This window comes from Apodemus sylvaticus, chromosome 8 (assembly GCF_947179515.1).
Source record: "Apodemus sylvaticus chromosome 8, mApoSyl1.1, whole genome shotgun sequence".
In the NCBI taxonomy this organism is placed as follows: Eukaryota; Metazoa; Chordata; class Mammalia; order Rodentia; family Muridae; genus Apodemus; species Apodemus sylvaticus.
In genome coordinates, this window is record NC_067479.1 from 70688420 (window position 1) to 70708797 (window position 20378).

General features: G+C 36.9%; 1 protein-coding gene across 1 annotated transcript in view; it reads right to left on the reverse strand.

The window, feature by feature from the left end:
* Nucleotides 1-237: 237 nt before the first annotated feature.
* Nucleotides 238-20378, reverse strand: part of Zmym2 (zinc finger MYM-type containing 2) — a 70342-nt gene continuing 50201 nt past the window's right edge. Inside the window, exons 15-27 of the mRNA XM_052191351.1 lie at nucleotides 19698-19827; nucleotides 18681-18796; nucleotides 17812-17983; nucleotides 15198-15325; nucleotides 14436-14455; nucleotides 14248-14253; nucleotides 13808-13874; nucleotides 12225-12393; nucleotides 11529-11680; nucleotides 5845-5959; nucleotides 4981-5232; nucleotides 3748-3868; nucleotides 238-2289 (exon numbers count right to left, since the gene is read on the reverse strand). Of these exons, the coding sequence (XP_052047311.1) occupies nucleotides 2097-2289; nucleotides 3748-3868; nucleotides 4981-5232; nucleotides 5845-5959; nucleotides 11529-11680; nucleotides 12225-12393; nucleotides 13808-13874; nucleotides 14248-14253; nucleotides 14436-14455; nucleotides 15198-15325; nucleotides 17812-17983; nucleotides 18681-18796; nucleotides 19698-19827 (1641 nt within the window). The 3' untranslated portion in view covers nucleotides 238-2096. The remainder of the gene's footprint in view (nucleotides 2290-3747; nucleotides 3869-4980; nucleotides 5233-5844; nucleotides 5960-11528; nucleotides 11681-12224; nucleotides 12394-13807; nucleotides 13875-14247; nucleotides 14254-14435; nucleotides 14456-15197; nucleotides 15326-17811; nucleotides 17984-18680; nucleotides 18797-19697; nucleotides 19828-20378) is intronic.

Genomic DNA, 20378 nt, shown 5'->3' on the forward strand with positions numbered 1-20378 from the left:
CCCAGAACAATTCTCATAAAATAGTTTGTTTTTCTTTCCCCCTGAGAATCAAGTAGATCAATCATTGGATTGCATGAGACAAAGACAAGCTCTAAATCCTCTATCATGTACGATCAAAATTCTGTAGTCATTTCTGCTTAGAAAAGCTAAAATGTACAAACAATAAAAACTAAATAGCAAGACACGGTGCTTAGTAGTACCACGGCAGAAATTTATGATATTGGTAAAATATACATGTGACATTTGTGGGTAATTTTATTGCTTTTTTGATGGGCTATAGCACCACTCTGAAGATAGAAGATGGTTAGGATTAACCAGCCTTTAATCACAATATGCATTTCTAGTACAAGTGCTTCAGAAGGCGTGCTGAAAGGCCAAGAAACACCTGCATTCTGCTGTGTTTCCAGCTTCATTTAACAGGCGAGGGAGCAGGTCTGTCTTAGTAAAGTAAGGAGTTGCTATTATCAGTCTGATGATTCAAATACAAAACCAAGGGACTGAAGTTATTCAAACTTATAAAATTTAGAACACTATAAATTTTCATGCCAAAAACATTTCAGATAGTTATTGCTTAAACGAGCAGTAGCTAGACCTGTGAAATTTTCAAAATCATGATTGAGAAAATTTCTTTACTGTGCTAAAGTTTATGCTAAAGGAAATAGAAATTCATAAGGGATATATAGATGCTGTCTAGTCACTATTTCCCTCAAAACTATTTTGAAAACTAGGATCACCATGGTGATTTCAGGATTCAGAAATAAGGTAACACCATACATGCTAGACAAAGTCAGCTAAATAACTGATAATTTTTGGATACCACTTTACTCAGTCTTTAGAAAGTATCATTTGAAGAAGATTTCCTTAATCTAAAAGTTATGAATAAACTGCTATGCAGAAGCACAAAGGTATTTTAAGTGTAATCTTCTATAAGAAGTAATTAAAATTTCAAAGCCAAACAACCTAGTACCAAACACCATTTCCTCTGAAACTGACTCTCTCCATCGGCTTTTGTGTCTTCAATCACCTGGATTAATCAGCATTCTCCACTGGTAATATCCTCATAACAATGTGACACTATCTCCCTTCAAGAAGCCTGACTTTCTTTTAAATGACTATTTCAAAAGTGGCATTTCTAAAAATAATTCTGCCCCACATATGCATCAGTCACTTCTGGAAGCAGGCACAAGAATTCAGTAAAAGCAGTAAAACTTGCGAGTGCTATGCAAGTTGTAATGCAGCATGGTCTGTGCCCTAACGGGGAGGGTCTCATATACTGATGGTTGGCATGGGAAAAGAAAAACAAGAGTCTTACACTGTCACCGCACATTTTACAAAGAAAAATGTCTTAATCTTGTTTTCAAGTTATAGTCACTCTCTCTCTCACTCTCTCTACTTACACATATATACATACTTTTTTTTCTTAAAGTGATGGGGTGATGCAGAAATTCACAAGTGAGAAAAGGACACTAAGTTTTAATAAGGGGAACATAAAGTTGTTTTCACCAGCATAAGTTCACATTACAGAACACCAGTATTGACAGCATTCTCTTGTCTATTTTTGGTACAGAAGATGGTATCTTTCTACATAACCTGGTAAGGCTTCAGATACTAAAACATAAAACAAACAAACAAAAAACCCAAACAAAACAAAAAACCCAGCCTATTAGTTTACAGTTTATTTTAAAAATTCTGAAAGACACCGCAAGTTCTAAACTTGAGTAGTGCTACCCATACACACCCTCTGGTCAGGAACGCAGTAAAGCACACCCTGGGGGCTTTGCAACAGTAGAGCAGTGCAACGAGAAAACTTATACATGGCACATTCTCTTCATATTTGTAATGTAAAAAGTTACAAACATACCTAATCAAATAAATAATAATAAAAAAGAATATGATGTATTTGTTAAGTATCCTAAAACCACTACATAGAATAATGGCAACTTTCACTCACAGATTATTTACATGGTAATACCCAGTGTGGGTACATTGCTACAAAACTCAGAACAGAAGGAGTAAACTTGAAATGTCTTCCTGTAAAGATCTAGCAGCATGACTATCTAATGCTGTGTTATCCATTGCTTCTGGAATGGTCCTTTTTAGTCTGTGTCTTCATCCAGTTCATAATTGTCTTTATCATAAATATCTTTTACTAGAAGAACCCGTACAAGCATATTTTCCAAGGTGTTCCGGTCCAGGGAAGTAGATGTGTACCAGACAGGGCTATCTGTAGAACTAGAACATTCTGGTTGCAAATAAAAAACATCCATTCTCTGATTAAGATTCTGTGGACTTTGGAGGAAAAAAGAGAAAAAAAAAAAAGGTCAGTTTCATAAAACATAACAAAATTCCCTACAAATCTACTTCTTTCAAGAATAACTCAGCCCCAAACAATAGATGTACTCAGAGCCTCTGCTTCATTAGCTGCAATAACAATGTATCAGTACACTAATCTCTAAGTTTTATGATAAAGGATTAGTTCTCAAATATAACTGAAATTCTTATTTCATAAATCCAAGACTCCATTAACATATATGCTATCATTTTAGTCATTGTTGTAATGGTGCCAATTACAATCTCAATCAAATTAAGTGTGTATGTCCATTTCGGGAAAAGGAAATGTGAAAAATGTGACCTAACATGATGTAAATATGTTAACACAACAAAAGTCTTACTGCACTATACAACAGAAAAACCATCAAATTCCAAAAGGAATTCACACCTGGCAAATTGTTACCAGCACTGAAAATCCACAAAACTAAAGTGATGGTCCAGAACAGAGCTGAAGAAAGTTACCCTTATGCCACAGCTAGATACATGGTCATGCTAGAGGCACTGTTCATGTTTTTACTAGTTCATGAGAACCACCCTGGAAATCACACTATGATTTGGAAAGTTGTTTAGAACATACAAAGCAACGTACTTTCTCTTTCTGAAAGTCAGAGTGCTTATTTAAAACAACACTCAAAATGAGACAGTGGGGGGGGGGGGGGGGGGCCTCAGTTTTTCAGTAGTTCCCAGGGTGTGCCGCCTTTAGACAGGGGAAGATGGCTGTCCTGCAACTGCAAAGGGCCTTCCAAAAACTGTCTTCAAAGATTGTTGCCAGTCACATCTGAGCATTTTATTTTCATCTCTGCTCCTTCTACCTACTTTTAAACACACCTTCCTTTGCACTAGAAGCTGGCAGACAATGACCAGCAAACTGTTTGTGTAAAGTCATGTGCCATGAACTACTTATTTATATTATAGTATGTGGCCTCTTTCTAGTTCAGTAGGACAACTAAATAGATAAAGCAGAAACTAAATACCCCCAAAGCATAAAATAGTTACTTCTCTACAGAAAGTTTGTATCTTTGCCTGGCAATCAACAGACCTACTTTAATTTTCTAATGTAAGGAGGACAGCAGGAGTGATATTTTTTAGTAAAGAGTGATTTCTTAATATGGACTAGAATCCTAAAGTACATGTGCTGGATATTTTCACAAGGGGACTCTAAAGTTAAAGCTAAATATAACTTTCGAACAAAAAACTCCATTAAAGCAAGGAGATAAAAATCTTTAAAATTAATTAAATACCTTCATTTCTTAATAGTGTTAAAGTCAATCAACTTATACAGACATGTTTAAAAAGTTCCAGGCGAAGGACGCAGCTCCCTCCGTAGTGGAGCACGTACATCTAGTAGGCAAGCGACCCCAAGTTAGATCCCCAGCACTATAAAATTTTAGTCAAATATCATTAATGTTCATTCACCTTTTAGACAAGTAGCATTCAAACATTTTCACAGGACATCTAGAAGGGTTGGCTGTATTTTCAACTTGTTCAAATACTGGCTCATCATCTTCATGTTTTCGTTTTCCAGTAGCAATTTTATCTTTAACAACAATAACAAAATTAAGGTTCCTACACCAATCGTTTTCCTTTCTTGTGAGTTTGTGTGCATGTGGCATGTGGCATGTGTGTGTGTGTGTGTGTGTGTGTGTGTGTGTGTGTGTGTGTGTGTACACGTGCCACCTACCCAAGGAAAGCTCTTTCTGTATGTGCTGCTGCATTGTCTGCTCCAGGAGAGCTGGCCTAGGGGCCTTCTGCTGACTGTCTTTCCTCTCCCCACTCTACTGCATTTGGCATTTTATGTGGGCTCCAGGAATTCCAATCAGGTGGTTAGACTCGTACAGCAAATGCTTTTATCCAATGAGTTATCCCACAGCCCCCTAAAACTAATTCTGAGAGAAGACATTACTATTTACCCTTAGTACCTGTTTTAGCAACATTAGGACTAGGTGCCCTTCAGGATTTTCTGTGTGGCAGCTTTTAGCAATGTACAGTTTTTCCAAGAAAAGGATCCAAGAGGCTCAGCTTAAAAATCAGGTGTAGTGGTTCGTGCCTGTAGTCTCAGAATAGGGAGGATCACAGATCCAAGGTCATTCTTTGCTATATGCCTTAATGCCAGTTTGGACTAGAAATCTTATCTCAAAAAGTATCAACAGTAAGACATATGGCATTTGAAGGCAACAAATGAGGCAACCCTGGTCTACACAGGGAGTTCCAGACTAACCAACACAATATAGTGAAACCATGTCTCAAAAAGGAACAAACAAAACCAAAACAGCAATAACAACAAGCCAAAACAAGTCCCCAAAATATACTGTTGTTGAGTTTTATGAAAGTAATTGTTTTTAGTCTCTTATGAAAGGCAGAGGTGGATTTTAGTAAGATGAATATTCCCACCACAATCTCCAAATAAAAATGCTATATTATCAGGGCCAGTGATGGCTCAGAGGTTAAGAGAAGAACCCAGAAGACCTGGGTTCAGTTGCACCTACATGGTGACTCTAAATCATTCACAGCCCAGTTCCAAGGGATCTGACATCATCTTATGACCCCAGCAAGCACTGAAACGTGTGATGCACACATACATTCATTCTGGAAACACACATTCACGCATAGAAAATAGAGGTAGATCTTGTCTTTAAAATGTTACACTACCTTCATTGTCTGCTCCACATAAGGAAGACACCTGATAGCGAAGACATGCTTTATTTTCCATTGTTAAAGGATTTTTTTTCCAATGCCTAAACACAGTGCCAAAGGAAAGTCTTAAGTGTTGTTCCACTGTTTTCAGGCCAAAATATTTAGTGTTAAAGTAGAATAGGGTGTTCAAAAGCGCTACTGGAGAGTGGGATCCTAGTTGTTTTATCCTCCAGAGATAGTCTTCTTCAACTCGAGAGAATATTGACCCTTAAATAGAAAAAACTACTTTAAAAGAATTATAAATACCACAAAGTTTTAATTTGACTATCCAGAAATAAAGTAAGTTTAAAACAGCCTTATGTCAACGTACTACTCACATTAGATCACTGTGAATGAACCAGCAATTACATATTATTTTATGTAACACTTTTTTTTCATGTAACACTTTTAACATAAGTTTACATGTTAACTTTTAACAACACATAAGTTGGGAAACAGTATGAAATCACCATCCCCAGAATAAGGTACAGGATGCTTATTTCTGTCCTTCAGTAAGACAAGGACATTATGATCAGAAAATAATTTTAAATATGTATAATTCTTAAAAACAAAACATGATTCTCATAAACAAATATATTTTATTCACATAACAATCTACATTGTAGGTCTTAAGACAATCTAGTTTTGTACTACAAAGAAAGCAGGCCACAGGTTTTACTAAGTTCTTCACAAACATTAGTTACTATTTATCTGCATATAGGATCACTTCACAAGCTCTTACATTGTAGCTTAAATTACTTCCTAAATATATTTAACATACGTCCTGTAAAAATAACAATTCCATTATCAACTACCAACGCACATTTAAAATAGCATTACCATCTGGAAGTATGCTTGGTTGCCAACTTCGGAGTATTTTATTCAGTTCTTGCTCAAACATCTGGTATCCTGGATCAATAAATATGTTGTCCTTTCGATTACTACCACATAAGTACTACAAAAAAAAAATTATTGAAGGAAAACCAGCTAATTATAAATAGTGAATATATCACACTTTGCATTTCTTAAGGAAAAAAAAAAGCTTTATGTTTAGGAAAAGCAAGCATTCTAATAAAACATAAGAGATTACTACCCTCAGGTATGTGTGTAAAAGTTAAAAAAGCATCAACTCCCAATTAACCTGTTACTTACAACATGCAAAGCTGGAAAGTGTAACACAGAATCCTGAATGTAAAAACTGGGTAAGATGCATCAGTTTGGAACCAGGAAATGGCTCAGCAGGTAAAGCATTTGCCATGTAAAAGCCTGACAACCCAAGGTAGGTTTTCAGAACCCACTCTGCAAGATTGTCCTCTGACTGCCATCTGTGCAGTGTGGCACACACGGACCTTCATCAAATACACACATCACACACTCTGTGATTAGTCTGTCAGAGAATATATAGAATGACATATTTATATCATACATGGGGAAAAGATACACATTTGAAAGAATAATTAATGATTAAAGGAAGATAATGAAGAGCTGTCTGCCTATGCTCTGCCCTTCCTCTGTCAAAAACCTGTGTGTATGCGTGTACATGGGGTGCTTTTCAAAGTGGAGACTAATCAGAGATGCAGCACAAGGGCGAGCACATATCTGGTACACTCAAGGGCCTGGACTTTTCTATCTAGTACAGCAGAAACCAAACAGAAACAATCTTTATATCTGAACACTAAACAATGTGTAAAACAATCCAGGCCCTTTCTGGTTTGACTTCACACCTGATATTCCAGCCATATTAAACATTCTTTCTGTCTGGGAAATTTTACTTGTGTTTCAAAAAATTCAATTTAAAGCGTCTTTCATATTATTACATGTGTGTGTGTGTGTGTGTGTGTGTGTGTGTGTGTGTGTGTGTGTGTGTGTGTGTGTGTGTGTGTGTGTAAATCCATGTAGAGACCTAAGGTTCTCTGTTTCTGTGAGATGGGGTCCCTTAATAAACATGGAGCTCACTTGGTTCAGGCTGACTGCTTAGCCAGGAAGCCACAGGAGCCTCCTATCTCCACCTCCCCGGCACTGGGATTACAATCGGACAGCACCGTGCCTGGCTTTTTATAAGGTGCTAGAGATCCACATTCCGGTACTCATGCTTGCTGTGCAGTAATTTACCAACTGAGCCATCTCCTCAGACCATTGTTATACCTTTCCCTGAGATACTTGGGTAAAATTAATTTGTTCCAAAATTGTGCTACCAATACTCCTCGGTATAAATAGTCCAAATACTTAAGTGAAGCTTATTTCTGTGGCCTCCTTGCTGTTCTCCTTCACTGCTCATACCAGCCTCAAACTCACAACCTCCTGCCTCACATATGCTGGCATTTACCACAATTCCTGCTTTATAAAGATTTAAATCAACTGCTCAGATTCCACTTCATTACTTTGAGACAGGGCTATATAGCCCAGGCAAGTCCATAAACTCACTATGTAGTCCAGGTTGACCTCACATTCATGAGCCTAGCTGCCTCAAGCTCCCAAGTACTATGCTACCACATCTGACCCCGACTTAAACATACAAGCTGTGTATCTTAGATAAGTTACTATTCAATTCATCTCTCCTCACCAGAACAAACCAAAAACATTTAGCATGGATACATAGAAAATCAATTACTAGCAGTCAGAAAAGGTAATTTATCAACAAGAGTAGGTTAATTTCCAAAGCCCATGCTAATGTCCAGTAAGCAGAAAAAAAATTAAAATGAAGGATTGGTAAAGTTCATTTCATGTCATTAATATTATAAATGTACTTACATTCTATAAATGTAGTCTTAGAGGCTCACAAAGTTGGTTGGATCTATTTTATAATTACTGAAAACTCATTTGTATAGTTTCAATTAACTACACAGACCATTGTTTCTTAAATTTAATAAATACTGTTCGCAGCTTTCAAGCAAAATCTTTACTACATTCTTATCTATAAAATACTCAAGGATAAAATCCTAGAAGAAATTCTGGGATAATGTCACGTTACTATTTAGGAAGACTAGAGCAACAGCTCAGTGGACAAGAGCCATCCTACCTACCTAAGGACCTGAGTTCAACTTCCCAGCACCCACAGACAGCCAGCAATGGCTATGTGTGCCTATAACTTCCATCAGACAGGGACAGAAGGATTCCTCTAAATTTGAATTTGAATTTAGAATTTCAATTCTAAATTTGAATTCCTCTTCACAACCTAGACCAAACTGACCTGACCAATTTAAGGTCAGATGAACCTGGACTACATAGTAAAACCCTTCCTTAACAAAAAGAACAGAGCTTTCCAAATGGCATATTAACCTGTTATTTACTTAAGAAATTGTATAAAGGGGGGTATGGAAACTGAGTGGCCACCTCCTATACCCAGACAGGACTTCCAGTGGAGGGAGGACATCAAACCCACCCACAAAAATCTTTAACCCAAAATCTATCCTGCCTACAAAATGTACAGAAATAAAGATGGAGATTGAAGGACCGCAAGGACTGACTCAACTTGAGACTCATCCTCTGACACTATTAATGATACTCTGCTATGCTTGCAAACAGTAGCCTATCATAACTATATCCTGAGAGCCTTCACCTAGCAACAGATGGAAACAAATAGAGACCCACAGTCAAACATCAGGTGGAGCTTGTGAGTTTTATGGAAGAGTTGGGAGGTGGAATTGAGGGTCAAGGAAACCACAAGAAGACCTACAAAGTCAACTAACCTGGGCCCATGGGGACTCATGAAGACTGAACCATGCGTGCAGGGTATGGATCTAGGCCACCTATATACACATTTGTAGCAGATGTGCAACTTGGTCTTCATGTGGGTCCCTAACAATTGGAGTAGGGATTGTCTCTGACTCTGTTGCCTGCCACTGAATCCCTTTCCCCTAACCTGAATGCCTTGCTGGGCCTCAATGGGGGAAGATGTACCTAGTCCTGCAGTGACTGGATGGGGAGGTACCCAAGGAGGGGCTTCCCAATCTCTAAGGAGAAGGGGAGGGGGTTATGAAGGGATGGGATCTGTAAGGGTGAGACTGGGACAGGAGGGAGGATACTGCACTCAGGATGGACAAACTAACAAACAAACAAACAAACAAACAAACAGGAAAAAAAGAATTTGTATAATATCCTAGATTTTTTTTCTTCTTGCTCTGGGAACCTAAAGTATTTACTGTATTGTCTTTTGTAGAAAAGTCTGATTCCTAACTATACTGTTCAAGAAACTACAAGGCATAAATTAACAATAGAAATGAAAGAGCATACTCTTCCAAAATTAAAAGAAAATTAGAGAATGATTACCCTGTGCTAGTAAACCCAAAAATTTAACAAGTAATTTCTTCTTTCTGAGATAGTACCTTACTTTGTAGCCCAGGCTGGCCTCGGCACTGAGTTAAAGGTGTACACCATCAAGCCCACCTTGAATAAATGTCTTCAAAGACAAATTGCCAAAGTGATTCTGAACCAAAAGGAAAGGATCTCTAAATAAGCTAAAGGAATTAGCAATTTAAAGCCATTCTTCCATCCAAAATTAATCAATCCAGGTCCATATAGTTTTATCAGTGAATCTCATTACATATTATAGAAGGAATAGCTAACAATCCTCATCAATTTTTTTCAGAAAATAAGAAAAAAAAATACCTCTCAATTCACTTTATGACCACTGCTACTCCAAAGCCAAATAAGGAAAAGAAACAATTGTGGACTCTTCCTATCATGAATGCTTACAAAAACTGCTATATCAGCCAATCTAATCTGACAATGTATATTTATAAAAGAGGGTAATTAGAGTGTATGCTAGAAGCATAATGTTGTTTTGCTATACTACTATTTAATAAAAAAGAAAAACCATAGAATTTTAGGATCATCTGAAAGATACAAAAAAAGCAGCTGACAAAAATTGAACAACTAATTATAATAGAAAAATATAAACAGAAAAGTTTCAAAAAGGTTTTAGTCAACTAAGAAGAAAAGTTCCTCAACATGGTAGCAGGAAGTTCAATTAACAAAAAGGGTGGTAACATCACACTCAACAGTCAAAAAGACTCAAGACTTCCCTTCCAAGACCATAAATGAACCAAAGATTTCTTCTCTCACTACTTCCATTCTACAGTGTACAGGGAGAAAAGAGGAATGTGTTATTTAAAATAATGCAGAAAAAAGAAAAAGAAAACAAATAAGTGGCATGATTACATATGCAGAAAAATTAGGAGGAAAAAACCTACTAAAACAAATAGGTATAGAATATATAAGATGAATATCATACAAAAAAGAATTGTTATCTACGTGTAAGCAGTGGCAGCTTATATAGCTTAAAGTATTTGAAAAATGGATGAAAATGTGGATGGATAAGATACAAGAGGGACAAAGACACCCCCATTTTGCTATGTCTTTTGAGGTCTTACTCTAATTAAAATCATCAAAATCTGGGGATGATGATACATTAAGAGGCTAAGTGAGTCCTGGATCTAGAGATCAAGACAGCCAGTCTCTAAAGGCCAATGCCTCCTTAAACAGAGTGAGCAGGGAGCGGGGGATGCATCCTAGAGGAGAAGGAGGGAGAACCTATCAGAATATACTGAGATTCTTAAAGAATGAAAGTATCATTAAAACAACAAAATACAAATCCTCGACACTAACTAATCACATAACCAAAAAACCTAGAAGCTCATTTTTTAGGATGTTCTTAGCAGGAAGTCCTTCTAAATATAATTTTAAATAGAACTATAAAACACAACAAAAATATACCACTGGACAAAATAACAAGAAGTCTAAAATTTTCTCTTACTTTCCCATTGAACTCTAGTGCCCTGTTTCATACAGAAAAATAGTTGATCTTTACATCTGCATGGTCAAAAGTAATGTCTCTTTAACTAGACAGATAGAGCAAGGAGCATACAGTAATACAGTAATAAGTTACATAAGTAATACAGTTACTTAGCATTGCTAGTATAAGTGCATGTATTTATTATGCCCTATACCTATAGAAAAGCATCAGCAACTCTAAAGGAAACTCTGTAGCTAGTCTATGAATTCATTTACTTGCAACTACTAAAAAAGGATGTCATCTCCAAATGCTGACAGACTCCTTCAGAAAGATGCGTGAGGTGGAGGAGAGCACTTGACTTAAGTCAACTGCTTTTTGTTCTAAAGAACTTGAAGGGGTAAGGAATGTATATACTGCTGATAGAAAAGCATAAAATATCTTAGAAAAATCCCTTACGTACCCTAAATATTTCCAAAGAGATTATATTCTAATTTTCCTGGTTAGCCAAAAGAAATTCCAGAAAACTGAGACTGAAGATGGCCCACCTAAGAGCATTGGTCAACCAGGAGGATAAGAATTCAGATGTTAGCATTCACATCAGACAGCTCACAAATACTAGAAACACCACCTCCAAGGTATCTGATACTCTCTTCTGGCCTCTCTGGGCACCAAAACACACATTTGTTCACATACGTACACACACGTAAATTAAATAAAAAACTTTCTAAAAGTTACAGCAAACAAAATTCTACCACAACTTTCCTTAGTAACATCATATACAAAAGCTTACCTCCTGTATACCAAGGCAGAGATAATAGATGCTGTCAGGTGCATAATTCTCTCCATTTGGTCGTCGGATTTCATTTACAAAATGGGCTAACCCATAGTTGAGCTCAGCTGTGGTATGAGAGAGTAGATCTTCTTTTAACTTTACTGATTTAGCTAAAAAGAAATAAAAATAATCAGTAATTATTATGGCTCTACACTTACATTGCACAGCTCATAAATACTTTTAAGTCCAGCTTTAACTGCGGTGTCCTCTTTTGACTTCCACTGGCATACATACTCTCTTCTCATGCTCTCTCTCTCTCTCTCTCTCTCTCTCTCTCTCTCTCTCTCTCACACACACACACACACACACACACACAGAATACACTCATAGACATGCACACATAGATATAAATTAAAACTGAATCATGTGGTTGGAGAGATGACTCAGACGTTAAGTGAAGGGCTACTCTTCCAGAGGACCCAGGTTGAGTCTCAGCACCCACATGGCAGCTCACAACTTTCTGTTAAGTTCAGTTCCAGGAAATCCAACATCCTCTTCTGGCCTTGGTAGGCAACAGGCATGTAGTCAAAACACTCATGCACATTAAGTAATGTGGGAACAAAATTAAGAAATTAAAAGAAAAATATTAAAGGTAATTGAGTACAGAAACAGATTTTTAAACAAAACTTAGGATAACAAAATGAAAACACTTACAGGATTTTAGCTCATCTAATACCAGAAGATCTTCATCAAGTTGCCTAGTTTTGACCCAATGTTTCCATGCATTTACACCGTATGTATACTTGAAAGGAAAACTGCATTCTGAATTGTCAGAACTATCATCATGAGACTGGTATTCTGATACAGCCTTTCTCTTCGTTCCCTGGTAATAAAAATAACACTGTAAATCCTTTCTCTGAGACTACATTATTTCATGACATCTATGCAAGTCATCTTTAAACAAAGGCAACTTTTAAAAAATTGTGTTAAAACTGGCTGGTACTCTTGAGAGCTAATGATAGTTATCTATACTGCTTCTTGAAATTCAACTCCATGAATACGTTTGCATACAAATCACTTTTATATAATAAAATCAGAATAAAAAGTATAAAATAAAAATGGGATTCTAAATGTCACTTTGGGAGTGAAGAACTGTTTAACTTAAACATGTAAGAGCTTTACTCTTACCCAGTGGTGGCATCACACAACCTTAATCCTACCTCAGGAGCCAGAAGTAGGTAGATCTATGAGATTAACAGGGCAGCCTGGCATAGAGTTCCAGCACAGTCAGGACTACACAGAGAAACTTTGTCTTAAAATAACAGAACAACAACAAAATGAAAAAGAGGAATTTCCTCTTTATTATTTTCTCTTTAGTACTGAGGATCAGGCCCAGCACCACGCCAGGCAATCGCACTGCCACTCGGTCACAACCTCAGTCCTTCTGTCTGGTGGTGAGGCTGTCTGTCTTGGAAAAGGGTCTCATTATTTAGCCCAGGCAGTCTCCAACTCACTATGCTCTAACACTGATCACCTTCATCACACTGTAGACACTCCTTTATTTTCCGTTTTCTTTCCTGAGACAAATTTGTGAAAGCCATTTTCTTTGCCTTTTGATCTTGTCTTATGTTGGAAATCAGAAAGAGAAAGTTATTGATAGAATACTGAACCAATTTAGATTCTATATGTCTCAATGATCAAACTGTCTAGTATGGGTGTGTGTGGGGGGTGCGTGTGTGTGAAAAACAGTGTAACATTTATTTCAGGCTGGCTGTGAACCGCTGATCCTCTAGCCTCTCTTGCTTTTAAGAGGCATGTATCATCACATCCAGTTTTATAAAGTGCTAGGAATCAAACCCAGGGCCTCCTACACAGGAGGCAAGTATTCTAACAACTGAGCCACAGCCCTAGTCCCCAAAAATGTCTTATGCTCTGTGTTAGCATGCTTAAGAATAAAATATACCTCTCTTCATTAATTAACCTCATCAAAACTGATAAAAGAAAATTTAAACCATTGAAAATCATGAATTCCTTCCCACTTCCTCCTTTCCTTTGAGACAAAAGCAATGGTTACAGATACATGTCACCATGCTCACTCAGAGAATAGTCTCTGTTACTGAGCTGAATTTTCCTTAAGTCAATTATTTTCTATTTTGACTTTGTATTAAGATAGAGTTTTTAACATCTACCTTCCCATATTGTCAGGTATAAGAAATCACCAAACCATCTTTCTCTGGCATGCTGCTACAGAGACATTAAATGAATAAGAGACATAAAAGCATTAACAAATCCTGTACCTTTTTTTTAGATCGAGGTCTGGGCTGCTCCTCATATTCTTCTCCAAAAACAGGTGGTAATAAAAAACTCATTTTCCCATATCAAGCTCCTCCGCAGCTGACAAATTAGAAAATATTTTTATTTCAACTATAACAGTACAAGTTATGCTACATAGACATGAAGGATCATTCAGACAAGAGGATGAGTTTCAGCTAAGCTAGGCACAATACTTATACTTAACAGGGTGTTAAGTTTTGAAAAAGCCTTATTCATACTACTAAAAACCATGTGCAACAAGTATAAATACAGAAATATCATAGAACTGTATGATACTAGAAAAAAGGAAACAAAAATTTAGTTAGAAGATCTAAAGTGCCAATCTAGTTTAATCTATTAAGCCTTGCTCGATATTTCATTCAATAGGAATTTCATAAATTAGGGGGGAAATGAGAAAAGAAACACATTCCTATCTGTCTGCTTGTGGCCTGGGACTCACTTTACAGAGTTTACAGTTTACAGTCCTCCTCCTTTAGTAGTAGGACTATGGGTATGGCACTATCACATGAGGCTTTGAAACACTTTTCTTTTTTGAGACAGGCCCTTATTAAATCAAATTGACCTCACAACTTGACAATAGCTGCCCTTAACTTCATCTTCAAGTGCTGGGACTGTAGAACATGCCAAGACACCCAGATGGAACACTTCTACACTTAATCTGCACTAAACAGCAAGAAGCAATTGAGCATATGTCTTTTTTTTAAAAAAAGATTTATTTATTTTACAGTACACTGTCACTGTCTTCAGACACAACACAAGAGGGCATCAGATCCTATTACAGATAGTTGTGAGCCACCATGTGGTTGCTGAGAACTGAACTCAGGACCTCTGGAAGAGCAGTCAGTGCTCTTAACTGCTGAGCCATCTAGCCCTAGGGCATATGTTCTTTTAAAGAACATTAAAAGAACATTTAACTTCAAGAACATTAAGAAAAATGCTACGAAGCTAGACTTTTGATACACACCTATAATCCCAGAAAGAGAGTCTGAGAGGAGTGCTATGAGTTGGGGGGCCAGCCCCTGAACTATATGGCAAAACACTCTATCATGATTCCTTACCTCTACCCCAGTACTATCAATACCTCTAAATTTAAAAAAATACCAGTATTGTATTCTTCTCTAGTTTCTAAAGATCCTGTAATTAATTCAGTTTTATTTGGAAAAATTAAAAAAAACAAAGGAAGAAGGATATAGCTAAGTGGAAAACCACATCCCCAGCATCCTCCACTGCAAAGGACACGTGAAAAAAGAGAAACAATTATGAGGACAAGAGATAATACAAATACTGTTGATCTATTATCTTAAATACAACTATATAACTTGATTTAATAGTGATAAGGCAGTATTTAAGTACCTCTGGGGGGAAATCTATTTCAATATCCAAATCTGGTTCATATGGTACATCAGGCATGCTGGATTGTATATCTGGGTCAGAGTTCTTTGTAAGATCTGAGCCAATTATGTCTGTCTCAATAATTACACCTGTAACCAAGCAGTAATAGCATTAGAAATCAAATTTTAAAAAAAACTCAACAGCACTTAATCTCTCAAAGGAAAAAGTACACACTAATATCAATATATAAGCTACCATAAAATTCAACACTATAATTGTAAACTCTTAAGCCTATACATTAACTTTCAAAAGTTAATATAACAACAAAACAATTCCTGTGTTAGAGTATCTGTGGGGAAGGGGAGGCAAAGAGGGAGGGAGAGAAGAGGGGAAGAGAGAAGGGGAGAAAGAGAAAGAAAGAAAGAAAGAAAGAAAGAAAGAAAGAAAGAAAGAAAGAGAAGAGAGAGAGAGAGAGAGAGAGAGAGAGAGAGAGGAGGGAGGGGAGGGGAGGGAGGGAGGGAGGGAGGGAGGGAGGGAGGGAGGGAGGGAGGGAGGGAGGGAGGAAGGAAGGAAGGAAGGAAGGAAGGAAGGAGGAAGGAAGGAAGGAAGGAAGGAGAGAGAGAGAGAAAGAAAGATGTGACATAAGTACTTCTGCATAGACAGGAATGCATATGGAAACCAAAGGCTGATGTCCTTCCTGTTTCTTTGTTTACTGGATCCACTTTCCCTCCTTACTCTACCCTGTCCATTCATACTAGGGTTACAGGTACAAGCCACTGTGCCTGACATTTTAAGTAAGTTCTGAGGACCCGAATTCAGGTTCTCATGTTTGTGTAGCAGGCACTTCACGGAGGAGGCCATTTCCCAAAGTCAATATTCATTAAAACAATTCTTTATCAGAAATAAACTTATAGAGGTAAATAACTACGCTTTTCAAACAATACTTTTTCCACATACTCAGTATATACTTGTTAATAACTACCATTATTTGGATGAACTGCTTAACTTTTTTGCTGTACAGTTACAGACGCATTCTATCCAATATATACTACAGAGTGACAGGAGGTCTCCAGACAGAAAAAGAAGACAAATACATACAATTAGGAAGCAAAGGTGTTCACAAAACAACCTAACTTTCTATGAAGGACTCAGGACATGGTTTCTCATTCTTTTTCCCATGGGGTATTGTTCTGTTATGTACTAGACACACCTAGAACTCACCAGAGCACAGGGACTAAGCAGGTATCTATATTTTATTTTTAATTAAAAACGAACACCAAGCTGGGTGGTGGCAGCACATGCCTCTAATCCCAGCATGTGGGAAGTAGAGACAAGTGGATCTCTCTGTGAGTTCGAGGCCAGTCTAGTCTACAGCACTAGTTCCAGGATAGCTAAGGCTACACAAAGAAACCCTATCTCAAAAAAACAAAAAACAAATGACAACAAAAAAGAAAACCATACCACTAATTACAATCCATTTCATTTTACAACCTCTGAGAACACTGCAAAACAACTACTACAATTGTCTTCTAGTATAAAGGCAATCAGGCAGTTCTGGACTAAAAATGGATTCTAAGTATTACCAAAAGGCTAGGGTTCAAAAGGACAGAGTTGCCCAACAAAACACTCATATCAAATCATGCCACTGTGTAGCAGCAGTGTCCTAACAGAAAATAGGATAAATTCTGGTTTAGATAAAGCAAATTATTTTTAATTAATGGGGAAAATAAAGTATTAGTGAAAGTATCTAACACAAAACAAACTCTTTGAAATCTACTATGAAAATTAACTGAACTGACTTCAAATCCTATTACTATTTAAAAAAAGAAAGAAAAAAAGAAAAAGGGGGGGAAAACGGAATGAGTGAATTAGGAGTAACGGCTGCTCTTGCAAAGGACCTAAGTACAGTTTCCAGCCCTTACAGGGTGGCTCACAATCATCTTTAACTCCATTTCCAATGCAAATAACACTATCTTCTGTGTTCCACAAGTACCAAGGATAGACATGTGCAACTCTCAAACACATAAATAAAACTTAAAAAAAAATAAAAACTTTTGTTTGATTTTCTGAAAACACAAGTAGGTGTGGTAGTAGGCAAAAGTAATCTTATCAACTTCAGAAGATTAGGCTGAAAGACCTTTTGAGGCCAAGAGTTTATTGCCCAGGACACATACTAAATCTCCATCTCAAAATAAAACAATTTATTCCACTAGAGATCAAGCTTAGAATTAGAGCATACTTGGCCCAAGATAGAATGTGTATTTCTCTTTAAAAAATTTTTTTTGATTTTTTTTTTATGTGTACAAGAGTTGTACATGTATGTATATTTGTGCATCACTTGCATGTCTTACACCTGTGAAGGTCAGAAGAGGGCACTGAAACCTCTGGAACTAGAATTAAAGGAAGATATAAACATGTGGGTGCTGGGAGCCAAACCTAGGTCTTCTGCAAGAACAACTAGTACTCTTAACCGCTGAGGCAAAGTGTATATTTATTAATATATTTCTGCTATAATCCTTTCTCCTACTGTCTTATTAAGTATTGCTACAGGTTATGCCTTTAAATACTATAATAATGAAAGTACACAGAACCCATCCCCCAAGCTCTTATCAACAAACTGAATAGTGTAGCTCACTATTGATGGTGGATGCTTCTGTTTTCCCCTCCTCTTCAGTCATCATATCTGTCATTGTAAGCAATTCTGTATCAAGAGGATCTGAAGAAACTTTGCTTTTGAGGTCCTCAACTGTGGCAGGAATCTTCTCACTGCTGTCCAATGGAGCGGGCAGAAACACAGGAACGGGCACCTAACCAAAGCATTTACTGTTAGGTATACGAAACAATACAAGCTATTTTCCCAAATTAAATCCATGACCTACTACTATATAAATACATTACTGAAGAAAGTCTTTAGCAAGACTAAATATCAAAACTAAGAAGTCTACCATGACAAGAAAATCCCAGAATACAGATACATTAAAAATAAAGTAAGTCAAGCTTAAACACAGTACTCTAAACATTACAGGTGATATGTGATTAAGTGAACATTTTAAGAACCTCTAGTCTATGTTTTAGTTTTAAACCTTATGGCTTCAAATAAATTCCTTGTGAAATACAGTGTTGGCACAGAAGATACACCCATCTGCTCAAATTGACACTCTGTGATGTCCATACAAAAAATATAAAAAGGATCAACATGATAGATAACAGGAAGCTGGCTTCTACTGGGTGCAAATGTCAACAACACCTCATAAACTCGTGAATTTGAACATTTGGTTCCCAGCTGCTGGTACTGTTTTGAAAGGCTGTGGAACCATTAGAAGGTAGAACTTCTTTGGAAGTTCTTAACTATGAACCAAAATGAAAATCCTCTTCCCATTAAATCAAATTTGTCACAGCAACTACAGTTAGTACAGCTCTGCCAGCACCAGCACACTAGTAATTACAAACAAGTTTCCCAAACGCCTGCAATGGCTTAGACTAAAAGGGTAAAATCTCACGCACAGGAACAGGAACTGTGGTAGGAACAGGAATATTCTGGCTGTACATGTGCATAGGCACAGGGACATACACAGGTACAGGAATAGGCACTGGGACATACTCTGTCTTCCAATTCTCATCTGAAAAGTGATATAGGGAAAGAACAACATGTGGTTTTGTTTTAAGAAATCATTAAACATGTCATCAAGGCTGGCCTTAACCCCGTAGCAATCTCAGTCTCCTATATCCTGAGATTACAGATATGAACCACCATAATAGCTATTTTGGTTTTTAAACTTGTGACCAAGCTGGCCTTAAATAATAGATGCCCTGCTCCTGCCTTTCTAGGAGAGCAATCAAAAGCACACAACCACCAAGCATGACTTTTTATTTTTCACATGACTTTTTGTTTCTTTGGTTAACTGATTTCAACAAACAAGAGTAACTGTATTAATATTAACAATATTAACTGGCAAACTAACAACAAAAGAAAATAACTGTACTCATTTAAAAGAAATTTCTAGTTTCTATAAGATTTGATAAACTTCAAAGGTTTTCTGCAACACCTATACTAACTTAGAACAAACACTACTTAACACTTCTTTAAAAAATGAAAATATAAAAGAAAAAAATCGAAAGGAAATGAAGAACAAAATAGTTAGTGCTGCAATTGTGAAACAAGTACCTAAATTATTTAATATCTTCCTGAACAGGAGGAAGCAAAACTATTATTGTTATAGACCTCAAAGAAACCATTTTCTCAACAGGAAACATGCAACTGTAGCTATCAGTCCAGAAAAAGTTTTAGAGGATTGTGTGGCTTTTAGTAAGTTATACTCTAGACCTTTAATCATTGACTAAAAGATCACAGTTTAATTAATATGCTTTATTCTCAAGGCAATATAAAAAGAATCACACAGATGAGTCAAAAGAAAAAGACACAATAAACCTATCCTATAGCCTTTCACTCTAGGAAAACATGCACTTTACATCAGTATAGATTAAGTAGAAGGAGGTACAATTCAAAAGTTCCCAACTTACCTGTCTGACAAGACTTGGTCTGCATGTGAGGCTTACAGTAAGTTGCTTTTGTCATTGTTAAAGGTTTGCAAAGAATTGCTTTGTTCTTCATCTCTTTGTTTGGTGTAGGAGAGGGGGGTGGTGCTGAGCCCTACAGAGAAGCAAAAAGAAACATTTTATTTTTGTTCATCTTCCTGGCACTGATCATGTTTTTCTTTCCTCTATTCCTTTGTCTTTCTTCTTTTCTTTCTTGAGACAAGAGTCTTAGTATGTAGTTCTGACTGGAACTCAGTATGCAGACCAAACTGTCCTCAAACTCATGGAGATTTACATGCCTTTGACTCCAGAGTACTGGAATTCAAGGCATGTGCCACCATGCCCAGCTCATTGTCTGTTTTCTGACTCCAAAAAGTGGGAAAATATAACCAAATATTATTACTCCTAGATTACCAGTCATAATCTGGAGGATCAATGTGGATCTAAATGCTGGTTAGCAGCAGGAATTCATTCTACAGAGTAATGTCACCTTCGGGAGACATTATAAGTAAATCCTGAAAATACACAGAACAAAGACTTAGCATTTGAAGTTTAATTATAAATACACTAAGTTTTATTCAGGTAGAGCTTGAGACCCTTGATGTAGAGGTATAGTGGTTGATTTTATCTTTCAACTTTGATGAAATTCATGAAACCAAGGGAGAG